The sequence below is a fragment of the Silurus aristotelis genome (assembly GCF_946808225.1).
Source record: "Silurus aristotelis genome assembly, chromosome: 6".
Taxonomy (NCBI): Eukaryota; Metazoa; Chordata; class Actinopteri; order Siluriformes; family Siluridae; genus Silurus; species Silurus aristotelis.
In genome coordinates this window covers 4567158-4581209 of record NC_139579.1, presented here as the reverse complement: position 1 = coordinate 4581209, position 14052 = coordinate 4567158, and the positions used below count along the sequence as shown (strand labels likewise).

The 14052-nt window shown below is 37.4% G+C and overlaps 1 protein-coding gene across 1 annotated transcript in view; it reads left to right on the top strand.

Annotated features, from left to right (window-relative positions):
* Nucleotides 1-14052, top strand: part of adcy2b (adenylate cyclase 2b (brain)) — a 70038-nt gene that overhangs the window by 37635 nt on the left and 18351 nt on the right. Inside the window, exons 8-15 of the mRNA XM_083544272.1 lie at nucleotides 1476-1634; nucleotides 1943-2075; nucleotides 4350-4526; nucleotides 6974-7017; nucleotides 7110-7190; nucleotides 7379-7448; nucleotides 9107-9204; nucleotides 11625-11709. Coding sequence (XP_083400398.1) covers nucleotides 1476-1634; nucleotides 1943-2075; nucleotides 4350-4526; nucleotides 6974-7017; nucleotides 7110-7190; nucleotides 7379-7448; nucleotides 9107-9204; nucleotides 11625-11709 — 847 coding nt within the window. The remainder of the gene's footprint in view (nucleotides 1-1475; nucleotides 1635-1942; nucleotides 2076-4349; nucleotides 4527-6973; nucleotides 7018-7109; nucleotides 7191-7378; nucleotides 7449-9106; nucleotides 9205-11624; nucleotides 11710-14052) is intronic.

Genomic DNA, 14052 nt, shown 5'->3' with positions numbered 1-14052 from the left:
ATGACCAGTCAAACAGTAATCATATATTAAAAAAAAACAAGCGACCCAAAGGCAACCGTCAACAGTGAATATGCTGAAGTAATTGCCAAAATTTTTTATTTTGTGAAATAAAGTTAGGAGTTTGTTCAACTTCCCTATTCATACGAGCTAGTCATGAAAGTCTGCATATAAATTGTATACATTTATATTATTATAATAGTCCGGTAAATAGCTAGTGACGATTTGTAGATCATCCATTCACTCCTACAGCAAATACACTTCAAACAATGCAAAATGTATGGTAATTTGTTGTGATTTTTAATTATATCTGTAAGAGCATACAGCGTAAATCTGCACAAAACAACTGCATACCACAGAAGACAAGAGATACAATGCGCAATACATTATGAAAGTGCAAGTACCAGTTTCAAATTCAGCCCATGTTTTCTAGGTGTGTAACACAATGCTATATTTTGTATCCAGAAATAAATTTGAATTAGACCATTAGGATTGTTTGTTTGTTTGATGGATTTACCCATTAAGACCCTAGAAATATTGTTGGCATAAACAAAAGTAGAAATGCCAACAATGTCAGTATAATGAATGATTTCTGGTCTCTACAGTTCCTCAGCCTCAGCTACATCACTCCAGTTCATAATAGATCTAAAATATAGATTAAAGTACAACTGTATTTTATTTTTTATTATCTTAGTTGTAAATCCAAACCGCCTACAAGATTATATTATTATATATTATTGATTAATAGCACCATGACACTGACCAGGTAGTTATTAAGGATGAAAGAAGGAATGCTCTACATTCATGTTCATAAATAAATAAGCCAGACTCTATAACAAGCCTGTAGTGTTATCACAATGAAGATAATTATACATCTCTAGACATAGGTTCCCTGGTGGTCTAGTGGTTAGGATGCTGCGCTCTCACCGCTGTGGCCCGGGTTTGATCCCCGGTCAGGGAACCAACCCCAGCCATTAGGGTTGCACAAGCCACTCTTAGTGCCGGTCCCAAGCCCGGATAAATGGGGAGGGTTGTGTTAGGAAGGGAATCCAGCGTAAAAACATGTGCCAAATCAAACATGCGGATCATGAATACGGATGATCCGCTGTGGCGACCCCTAATGGGAGAAGCTGAAAGAAAGTTTTTATACATCTCTAGATTAAACCAAGCTTACTTGTTTTAAAAAACGGCTTCTGTTGTGCATATGTCTGCATATGTGCATAAGTCTCTTATGTGACTTTATCGGTACATGACATCTTGTCGAGTTGCTGTGTATAAAGTTGTGACTCAAATGGACAAAAAATGTCTTACTAGATTCATTTCTACTGAGTGGGATGGAATGCTAAGTCAACCAAACATGCAATAGGAAGGCAAAGCAGGAGAAAAACAGCGAAATGAGAATCAATTAGCACATGAGGAAATGTCTCTATGATAATCGTGGATGAGCTGAAGTGTCGAATTGTGTCGTGCCATTGCAGGAAGGTGCGAGATGCCACAGGCGTCGACATTAACATGCGTGTCGGAGTGCATTCAGGAAACGTGCTCTGCGGCGTTATTGGCCTCCAGAAATGGCAGTATGATGTTTGGTCACATGACGTCACACTGGCAAATCACATGGAGGCTGGAGGCGTACCTGGGTGAGCGTTTTTTTTTTTAAAGCATGTGTTTTTACATCTGTGATCAACAGTGTGAAATCCAACAAGGGCTCTTCACACTCAGCGGAACACGCTGTGGAGAGCTCTGTGAAAGGTACTCATGGCTGATGATGAGTTTCTGTTTAGCACAAAGACAATAAAAGCTGCCCCGGCTCTTTTATTACCTCGCTGCCTTGTTCGTATTATATATTTACCGTCCTTTCTGTGTGGGCCACACAAGAGAACGTAATGTTTCTTGTCTTGCGTATTGTTATTGAATTGCTCTCTCATGTCTTGTTGGTCCACCCAAGCCGAGTTCACATCTCCTCTGTGACGCTGGAACATTTAAACGGGGCATATAAGGTGGAGGTGGGAGACGGACAAAGCCGAGACTCGTATCTGAAAGAGCATGGCATTGTCACATACCTCGTCATCAATCCCAAGGTACAGTACCATCAAAACAAAGGAGTTTATTTAGTGTTGATTGCAGTGAACAATCTAAAAAATAGGATCATATTTACATTGTAGCTATATTGTGCTGAGGCTTTCAGCTTGACATATGCGAAAGATTATACATTACTAGAACCCTGAGTTATGATAGTTCGACTTACGACTTATGAAAAAATTGTCACAATAGTGTCATTTTCACGTGCTATTTTTATTGTCGTACAATACGTCGAGACGCTGCCAGGATGTGCGCATCTTCCACCTTGTGAGATGCCTTACTCTCTTCAGCAGTCAACAGAGTACAGTTATCAGAGTACAGTTGTTTTTAGTGTTTCCAAGACCAATTTTAGCTCGTCTCTCTTCTTATAAGAGTGCGTCCGGCTCCATTCTCCACTCGTGAACCGGCGCTCGTCAAGTCAAGTTTATTTCCACAGCGCTTTTCACAACGGACCTTGTCTCAAAGCAACTTTAGAGAATTTAACAGTTGAGGTGAACGGTGTGAATTTATCCCTGATGAGCAGCCATTGTGACTGTGACCCGGAAAAACTCCCTTAGATGATATGAGGAAGAAACCTTGGGAGGAACCAGACTCAAAAGGGGAACCCATCCTAATTTGGGTTTATGAGTGATGTCTTTGCTACAGTCTTATACAGTCATTTAAGTTTATAAAATTTGAGATGCGCTCATCTACACACCTGCTGCCACATACATATAAAGTTCAAGTTTTTAACAGCTCAGTACTGTAAATTGCTCTGTTTTGCTAAATCATGTACTGCAATCTGTTGAATTATTAACCAATTACACTATATTACCCTATACTTAACCATATCCACTTAACCTGGATGTACTGTAATAATAAATATTTAACAATTAAAAGCCTATAATTGTTCATATAATACAATTTTCCATTAAGGAGGTATTTATTTATCATTTATAGAAACAGTGGGAAAATGGAACAGAGAAAATTGTTATTTCACAAATCCAGCTGCTGTAATGTAAGTGATAACCCCTGGAGCAGAGAGGCTTAAAGACCTTACTTTGGCTTAAACCCTTAACCTTCCAATTAGTAACCCAGAGCATTAACCACTGAGCTACTGCGTTCTCAATGCCATGTCCATGCTAATATCCTATGCATGGGTTGGAGTGAAGGATGTTGAGTAGCCTGCTATAGAGCTCCGACCTCATCCCTATTGAACGCGACTAAAATCTTCTCAGAAGAGTGGAAGTTATTACTGTATAACAGCATTTTGAGGACTAAATGTGAATTCAGATGTTCAAAAAATACATACTTATGTAATGTTTGTTGTCCATATACATATATAATCATATATCAAATTTTTGCCATAATTCTCATATACAGTACCGTGACTGTCAAATCCTGGTTATGCCACGCTGTGTAGCGCTCGGGTTGACAAGCTGTGTGAAATAAACAGCATCACTGATTCCTTTTGATTTCCTTAAACACCTACCATGATATTTTACAGTCGCAGCGTCTGGCAGCAACTTTTTAGCAATTTACCGTACCATCCGCTTCAACATAAGCCGTCTCCCATAAACGTGTACTTTGAAGCGGATCTATTTACAGTGCAACTTGGCACAGCACAGGCTGCACCTCGGCCAATTTCAGACTGCCTTTCGCTTTAGACTCTTTCTGTGCGTGGGTTTTCTATCAGCCCACAGAGATCACGTCGCTTGCCAACATCTTAACGTCCGTCTCTTTCATTTTAAAATACTGCCCCGTATTTTACTCGCGTCAGTGCACGGGGTGGTTCTGTTTACTTGACCTGACGTGCGCACTAAATTATAGACGATGATTTTGCTTCGTATTTGCATCAGAGCCGAATAATATTGATTACACTCGTGTATAGTGTTACGCGGTTCACCGAACACTGACATTGTTTCCTTGAATACCGTCTAGGGTTTGCTTGTAAGGTCTAAGTAAAGAATAGGTTGTTAATTAATGCAATGAGTCATGTCCAAATCCAATATTACATCCTGTTAAAGCATAATGTATTTTTACATAAAAATATAACACATTCTCATAATCTGGTTTTTTTATATATTATTGCTATAATTCATGATTATTTTTATCTTATTAGCTACTGGGTCATACCCCAGTACGAGCAGGCATGACTTATAATATTCATATTTAACTGTAATGTCTGCCCTACAGTTATAAATATACAGTGTTTGATCATGTGTGTGTGTGTGTGTGTGTGTGTGTGTGTGTGTGTGTGTGTGTGTGTGTGTGTGTGATGTACTTTTACTCAGGGAGAAAGACGCAGCCCGCAGCTCCTGTGCCGTCCTCGTCCGGTTTTCTATGGGGCAAAGATGAGGGCATCTGTACGTATGACTCAGTACCTGGAATCCTGGGGTGCCGCGAAGCCCTTTGCCAACCTCCACCACCGAGACAGCATGACCAACGAGAACGGCAGGATCAACACTCACGTGAGTTGACTAAAGCACACAGGCCAATAAGGTGGTAATACGGAGACGAATGATATATAAATTGGATTTGTGGCGGTGCAAAAAAAAAAAATGTCAAGCTATAACTAGTTAGTGGTTAAAAATGTTACATGTGGTACAAGAGAAAAGAGTTTAATGCGAGTATAATTCCCAACAATGGCACAACCACAAAAAAACTGGTGGTAATTTTTAGGTCAAAATGATGCCACTATTTTCTTTCCTGCCAATTAAAACATCACTAGCCAATTAGGTATGTCTGTAAGCTCTGGTATACACATGAAAGCAGATTGCCTTCAAGCGTGTTATGCCAGCCTCTGAAACTGCATAAGCAACACTTTGTAAAGATGCAATCTCTGAGGAAGGATGTCTTAGCATTCATGATTCCTGATTGGCAGCTGTTAACTGAGCAATGTTTAAGCAATATTTCATCATCTACTGCAGATTGAAAGTTTGTACTATTACCAGAGAAAAAAAATTGAAACGTTTACTCACCTAGAATGGGAGCCCAAGGGCAATCTGAAGTAAAAATCCCTCCTATTCAGAGTTCAATTTTCTTAACCTGTCCCCAGGGCTGGTTCTAGACATTTCGAGGCCCTAAGTAATATTTATATTGAAGGCCACTGGTCTTCTTCCTTCCAGAATTAATCAAAAGCACTTGAAACAATGATCATTTCTAACCTTTTTATTTTAAAGAAACCCTGTTATCAATACTTTTCTATGTTTATGTAAATGTGCATTTGAATTATACTTTAACTCGGTCAACACTATAAAAGAAGATAAACTGAAAAAAATATGAAAGATCATCTGGATCAGCTCTTCTTCTTATCAATATTATTATTATTATTATTATTATTATTATTATTATTATTATTATTATTATTATTTTACAAACTGACTTTTTAAAATGTATATTAAAAGTCCGGACGCAGTGTCACTGGACAAATCGCTTTTTTTTTCAATGTACAATGATCCTACACTGCCATTTTTAATGGTTAACTAATGTATGACTTTGTTACAGTTATGGAGGCCCCACCCCCAAGCCCAAGGCCTAAGGCAATTGCTTGCTCTGCCTATAGCTATCGCCATCCCTGCCTGTCCCACACGACTGTGCTGGTGATAAACAACTGCAAATCGTTCCTTTTGAAAAAAGTCTCTGAAGGGATTATTTACACAGATTTAAGGCTGTTATTTACAAAAAAATCTGACCCCAATAATAAATCACTCAAAATCTTTTATAAAAACATTTATCGACTGACTACTTTTTCTTTCGGGTTCAAGTTGTTACACAATAGTTCATGCGTAGGTTACATCTAGGTTGTATTACTGTAATGCCTTGGTGCATGAACAAGCTCCCATTTCTCGAGTTCCTATTACAATCTGACAATAGTGTCCATATTTATCCACCCTTCATTGGTTTCCCATAAAATGCATCCCTTTATAGCCTTGCCCCACATTACCTGAATGATCCACTCTAATCCATCATGTGTACATTGATCGAAAGGTACATGCTCTATATTAGTACCTATAAAAAACAGTATGGAGCAGAGCTTTCTCCTGCAAATCCCTGCAGCGATGAAGCAGCTTTCCAGGTATTATTTAATACTCAGACACAGTAACAGTCTTGAAGTTATTTGCATTCTGTTGAGTAGCCTTGATATTTGAAATCCCACAGATTTACATTATGAATTTGAATTATGTAAGTAAACAGGTTTCCTGTGCGTTTTCAGGTAACAGGGAATATGTGAAAAAGTTCTTTCTCTTCAGACCCATTAGATAGAGATTAGATTAAAGTCATTGTCTTCTTCTTCTTCTTTCGGCTGCTCCCATTAGGGGGCGCCACAACGGATCATCCGTCTCCATACCCCCCCTGTCCTCTACATCTGCCTCTTTCACACCAACTACCTGCATGTCTTCCCTCACCACATCATAAACCTCCTCCTTGGCCTTCCTTTTTTCCTCCTTCCTAGTGGCTCCATCCTCAGCATTCTCCTACTGATATACCCCATGTCCCTCCTCTGCACATGTCCAAACCATCTCAATCTCACCTCCCTCACCTTGTCACCAAAACATCCTACATGCGCAGTCCCTCTAATGAAATCATTTCTAAAGATTAAAGTCATTGTAATACTCCTTTAATTGTCTTTCTATCTTTTGGAACAATGAAAATATAACTGTCATAATGTTCAGTATGGAGAATTGTCTTTTAATGTCGATTGTCTGTATCGTTGAACAATGCGCCCTTACATGCAGATATTAAAACTTAAAATACTCATTTAGACATTTTGCTCGTTAATCCATAATCAAGCGTTTGAAGTTGATGCGTAACAATCTAAAAAAAGGATCCCAGGCCTTTTCACTATCACAATATCAATCACAAAAATGTGGCATTTTGTAAGCATTGGTTATATCACAGATTTGATGTTTTTCAGGATGTACCAATGGGACAGTGTAATTTTCCTGGGAGATCAGAAAGGTCAGTTTTCTGAGCGTTAAGCAAAACTCATCGCTTACTCGATCCATCTCTCACTCAGACTGTAACATGCAGCATTTTTTTCTTTCATTCAGAACAAAATCACAGAAGAAGAGGTTCGAGGAGGAGCTGAACGAGCGCATGATTCGTACAATTGATGGCATCAGTGCACAAAAGTGAGCGGATCTGCTTTTCTGTTCCAGTTCATTTATATATATATATAGAACAATCCGTTTACATTTTCAGACATAATTAAAGAGTACAGTCGGATGATTTTAGACTGCTGCTTCACTCATTATAATTATTAGTCATTTGCTTTAAGTAAGGTACAAATGCTGACTATTTTTGTTCTTTCTTTTGTCAGACAGTGGCTGAAGTCTGAGGATATTCAAAGGATATCGCTGTTCTTTCACAATAAGACTCTGGAAAAAGAGGTAGGGTCTTTTTTTTTTGTCATCATGTGTACATAATGATGCACTTTTGATACACTATATAGACAAAAGTTTGTGGAAACCTGACTATACGATTCGATTGGGCTTTTTTTTTTTTTTACATCCAATTTTTTTTCCATGTTTTGAACAACAGCCACTCTTCTGGGAAGATGTTTTAGAGTGTGGTTATTGAGATTTGTGCTCATTCAACCACATGGGTGTTTGTAAAGTCAGGTAGTGATGTAGGTGAGGTGACGACACCTGAGGTGCAGAGCACTCACATTCATCCTAAAGATGTTTACTAGGGTTAAGGTCAGAGCTCTATAGCAGGCTACTCAAGATCTTTCTCTCTATCCCATGTAAAGCAGATCTTCATAGAGTTGGCTTTGTGCACAGGGGTATTGTCATGCTGGAACTGGTTTGCATCTACTAGTTTAAGTGGAGGGACAATTTGGCACATATGGTTGGAAAAGTCAGGTATATTTTTGTCCCAATATTTTTGTCCATATAGTGTTTCTCAATATGTTTTATTTGTAATGAAGTGTAAGCTTTGTTATAAAATCAAAGGTTAGTTTAAAAACCCAACTTTTTGGGACTTGGTCTCCACTTTACTAAGGAAAGTGTTCATGAGGCTACATTAAACCTTCATAAAGATTTTATAAGCTTCAATATCTCACATAAATCAACAAACATTTGTCCAAGATTTTTCAGACTTTTGTCTCAAGTCATTCCCAAATCATTTGACATATATTTTGGTTGATGTTTAGTTTATGTTACAATATGACCATTCATTATTATCAGGGGAACGAGAAAGTCAGTTGTCATGACATTAATGTTATTTTTATTTTACTCATCAATATTATTATTATTGTTGTTGTTGTTGTAATTATTTAACATTTTACATGCTGCTGGATTTTGCTTTTCATTTTGAATTTCTTTCCTTTTTGAATTTTTATCATTACATCATTTTTGTATTTTCTGCCATGTATAATTGCATTTGATTTCTTGAGGCGTACATGCACGTTTTCTTTTCACCATTTTCAATTTTTTTATTTGATAAAAAATGTCTTTTCTTTTTAGTTGTCTTGTTTCTTCCATTTTTACCCTCAAATTCAAGAAAATCATATTTTGACATGTGCAATTTATCTGTATACTTTATAGAATAGAAAGTAAAACGGATACTAAAGCAATTTACACTATAGAAAAAAGATAAGAGACTAAACATTAGATATTCAGTATATAAAGGAGTATTTAAGAAACAAATAGAATGTGCACAGATACAGTGATGTGATGTACATTTAGTCTTAACCTCAAGTCGCATGATGGCAGAGTTTCATTTAGTTAAACCTAATATCATTTTTAATTTACCATCACATTGTAAAATAACTAATTCTTTCACAATGATGTGACTGATGATGACGTATCTAAAATCCGTCATAACTCTACCTGTCATGTGACTCAGGTGTTGACGTTCGAGGCTTTAATTCGGCTAAATGGCATTAAGTAATTTATTGTGTATCATGTCCAGTTTTCTTGTCTGTTGTCATGCAGTGTAATGAAACCTTACGAAACTGCTTGATGATTTTTTTGGTTTTCTGTTTAAGATTCTCTTTGATTGTAACTAATAGCAGTATGTTTTGTCACCTTTTCGTGCATTACAGTATAGAACAACAGCCTTGCCGACCTTTAAGTACTACGTCACATGCGCATGCTTCATCTTCTTCTGCATTTTCGTCGTGCAAGTTTTAGTTTTGCCCAAGTAAGTACTCGCTCGCACTCGCCACAAATTTGGTTCACTTTTACAAATCAAGAGTTTGAGTTATGTACATGAAACAGTCTGTTACATCATACGATAGAATTAATTACTCAGTAAATTCTCCCACAGCATGAGACATAAAGACATTAATTACATTATTTACAGTATATTAACATTATATTTACAGAAGTACAAAAGCAAGGAACAAAAGTATGTGCATGTATAGAGTGTGCGATGGTGGACGAAGTACACAAACCATGTATTTGAGTTAAAGTAGAGATACAGTAGATAAATTATGACTCCAATAAAAAGAAACTTTCACTTGAGTAAAAGTACAAAAGTGTTTGCCAAATGCACTAATGTTTCCCAAGTACTTATGATTTAATGTGGCTATAATGTTCTTATTATCATTTTTTTTCACAAGACTCTACGCTTCATCAACTATAATTAATGTTACTAAGTCAAACACTGATTAATAAAGTCAGGATTTCTTCCATCATTTATTACTTGCAAAATGTTCTACTTTCTGTGGAACTGATGTTGAACTGTATGTTGTTGATAAGTAAACACCAACAAGCGCCAATCACGAGTTCAAAACTCAAAATACTTCAGTAGAATACAGATACGCAAAAATCCTATTTAAGTATAGTAACGAATTACATTTACTTTGTTACTGTACTACCACTAACATTATACACTGAAGATATTATTGTGCAGAGGGTAGATTGCGATGTTGATATTTCCACATGTTAAAAGGTATGTGTGTGTTATATATGTGCAAGTCAATATATGACTACTGACTGTCAGTATTCTGTTATTGTATTTGTATTGGGGGTGTGTAGGGGTGTGGAGGAAGTGGGTACAGGGAGTACATCTCTCTGAGGGTAGTTGACACTGGATTGTTGTTGATAAGTCTAATGACTTGTGAAAAAACAGTTTTTCAAGGTTAAAGTTCGGGACTTTTGCACTCCTGTAGCATCTGCCTGAGTATGAAAAATTATATGTGCTGGGGGGGGTGACGATTGTTCTTGCTAATGATTGCAAAATGATTATTAGCAGATATTTAGCTGCCCGTAATAGCCAAACTATCACATTAGCCATGCAGTTTGATCCAACAAAGTAAAAACCCCGATAAAGAGAAGATCGATGCGTGATAAAGGCACAGAGATGTAGAATGATATAGATTTAGCGAATAAATGAAATGAAATGAAGCCCTCCTTTGTCATATTGTGATCAGTCAGACACAGAAATCTTTCCCGTGAATGTATCATCATTCTAATTAACTGTGCTTGTGTCAACCAGAAGCTCATTCAGACATCTGAAAGCACACATTGATTTTCTCCCGTCTCTATTCTCTCTAATGTGTCCTCACTTCCTCGCTCTGTCGTTATACCCATTTTATAGCACCGTTAAAATGAGCCGGCGTGACAGACCATGACTCTTCTGGCTTCTTGCCTTCTCTTTTTATTAACAATGACATTAGTGTCGGGGCATCGTGCAGTCGAAGTCAAAATGCAGCCAAAAAATATGGTATGTTCCCCTTTTAGATGGCATTCATAATAAAACCCATAAGCAAAATAAAACTACTGAACGGAATGAATATTATGATCTGTCGTTCTATTATGGATTTTCTTCTTTCTTTCTACTGTGGGATTGTTTTCCTTTTGAGGAAAAAAGCTGAAGGAAAAGCCTGCTTTCTATCATGGGAATTGGGTCAATATGTTCAAATGTAATATAATAGTGGGTGTATTCTTATAAATGGCCCTATTTTCAGCTGAAATGGTCCTATTTTCAGGCCTCAATGTTCATTAGCTAATACAGTTTGGCAGGTAAAATGCAGCCGTACGCTTTTCAACGTCACAATAAATAATCCAAGCTAGCAGTATATGTACACTTTAGGGACAGAATGCTGTAGACACCTAAAGAGCATACGATTCATATAGGTTATTTTTGAATATCTCATTCCATAAATAGTCCTCATTTGCTGTTATAAAAACCTCCACTCTTCTGGAAAGATTATCCACTACATTTTGGAGTGTGCTTGTGGAGATTTGGGCTCGAGGCGAGGAGGTCTGGGGTGCAGTCAGTGTTCCAATTCATTTCAAAGGTCTTCAATAGGGTTGAGGTAAAAGTTCTATAACAGGCTACTCAAGAGCCCAGACTCCAGGCCATGGTAACCTTATCTTCATGAAACTGGCGTTCTGTACAGGTTTGGGTCTTCCAGTTTAAGTGAACGTAAAAATATAATGCTTCATCCGAAGACCTCGTAAAGTGAGTGGCTCTAACTTTGTTGGCAGGAGAACAAACCAAACATATGTCTAGAAAAAGTCAGGTGTTCGTAAACATAGTGTTATGTTTTTGTGTGTGCTTTTGTATATTAAGTTGTAAAAAACCTAAAAACTGAAATGGTTTATCCCATGCAGGACCGCTGTGCTTAGTGTGTCTTTCGGAACGACCTTCCTGCTGCTGACTCTGATCCTCATCATTTGTTTTGCTGGACGTATACTGGTAAGTGAACTTTGAATGTTAAATAAGTTCAGGCAGGTTTCTATGACAATTGTTTTTATAAAATAAAACAAAATAAAGCATAACACGGCACAGCGTTATAGGAAAAAGAAACCAAATATGGAATAGCCTTTATTTGTCACATATACATTACAGCACAGTGATATTCTTTCTTCGCATATCCCACTTTGTTTGAAAGCTGGCGTCAGACATGATAAGGCATCCCTGGAGCAAAGAGGGTTAAGGGCCTTGCTTAAGGGCCCAAGATTGGCAGCTTTGCAATGCTGGGGCTTGAACCCCCAACCTTCCAATCCATAACCCAACACCTTAACCACTGAGCTACCACTCCCTATGGGATGGTGTGATGCAGCTCAAAGAAAAACTAATGAACAATCGTCAAGTTCCCCGAGAGACCAGAAACCTTATCCTCAGGGAAGTGTCCTGAATACTTTCCTTTTGCGAAAGGAGAAGTTTCCCCCTACAGATTTACCTGTCAATTGTTGACAAATTACTGATACTGGAGACTCCTTCCAAATAAACATATTTTCAAGAATTAACTTTTACACATATTTCTGTCTATATATCTGCCATACAAGTGCCTATAAATCATGTTGGTATAGAAACAAAAATTGTGCTCAGAGCAATTAATATAACCTTTGGAGGCAGAACAACCGCCAGAGTGACTGTTATAGGAAACACTATCTTTATGAGCAGATTTGACAATTTATGGATGTTGGGGTATAAAATACTTGAATTCACTGATGACATGCTATAAGAGGTTTATGTGGGATTATTAAAATTGCAAAATAAAATGATAATATTTTTTTACATTTATAATAAACATGCTCAGAGGAAAGAAGACCACTTTCCCCCCTCCACCCTCCCCAGCATTAAATGTTAATGTGTTGATCTGGAGCATGTTTTAAAAAACTGCAACACAAAAGGAACACAAGGTCTATTGTATCAAGGTCAGTTTTTTCCTGACTTTTTTCCCCTGCTGCACAAATAATACATCGTGTACAAGGACATTCTCAGATCTCCAGTGAAAGGGCTTGAAGGAAGGAAATTGCTTGATTCTTTTGGTGAAGGTCAAGCAGGTTGTCTAATGTTTTTTTTTTAGACTCTTGGTCGGTCCTTTATATCAGTGTAGACTGTTGTAGCAGCAATAGATTTGAGGTAGTTTTTCTGTAATCTACTCTACATTATGTACTGTCTCATTCTATGTTTTTTAAGCACATGCTGTACATGTGAAGTAAAATGTATAATAATGTAAGCTATATAGACCTCAGGGACGTTTCTATGTTTTGAAAGCATCAGGGGCTGAGATTGAAACCTTAGTGGGCTAATAGGGAGGGGGTATTTTTAAGGATGTAACATTTCAGGGGGTTTTTTTGTCTTACATTGTCTTTATATCACACTCGCTTATATTACACTCACTCACTTGTATATTTTTGTTTGTATAGCACTTTTAACTATGGACATTGTCCCAAAGAACCATTATACTCATAGAACTCATTTTCAATTCCCAGACTGTCTTGTTAGTAAAAAGAAGTAAATTAATTAATTATAATTTCGCACTCTCTTGCACACACACACACACACACACACACACACACACACACACACACACACACACACACACACACACACACACATACAGATACTCCATGTAACAATGCATATTCATTTTCTTAAAACACATGTGAAGCAGTGTAGTGTAGATCCTTTTGTATTTTTTTACCATATAATGCCTATGCCTTACTTTATTCTTCTCTTTGTATTGTACTACTGTATGTCTCATTCTTCCTTTCAATAAGTCTCTCGTCTTTTCTCACACTGTTGTCTGCCTTGCTGCTTGTGTCTTTTCTACCTTTGCTCTTGGTTAATTTGCGGTCATTCTTTATGTTTCTCGAGCGCCAAATGATTTGCCCTAATGATGCCAGTGCGTCACAAAAAAAAACACAAAGCTTCGAACAAATTACTCATCTTCTTCAGTCTGTAAATTGATAGAATTGCTAGGATTAATTTCAAATGATTGTTATTTGTATAGCGCTTTTAACAATGAACATTGTCTCAAAGCACCTTTACACAGATAATGTGGTGAGTAAAAGTAAATATGTTCTTTATAAGTGTAAGTTTGTCCCTGATGAGCGACTGTGGCAAGATAAAACTCCCTGAGATGGCATAAGGAAGAAACCTCGAAAGGGAACCAGACTCAAGAGGGAACCAATTCTCATCAGGGTGGTACCAAATGTCCATTTATTACAAATAAACAAGGTTGCAGGGTGCAGTGATGGTGATCAGATGCAAACTGTAGTCCTGAGTCAGTGTAGCAGACTGCTGACA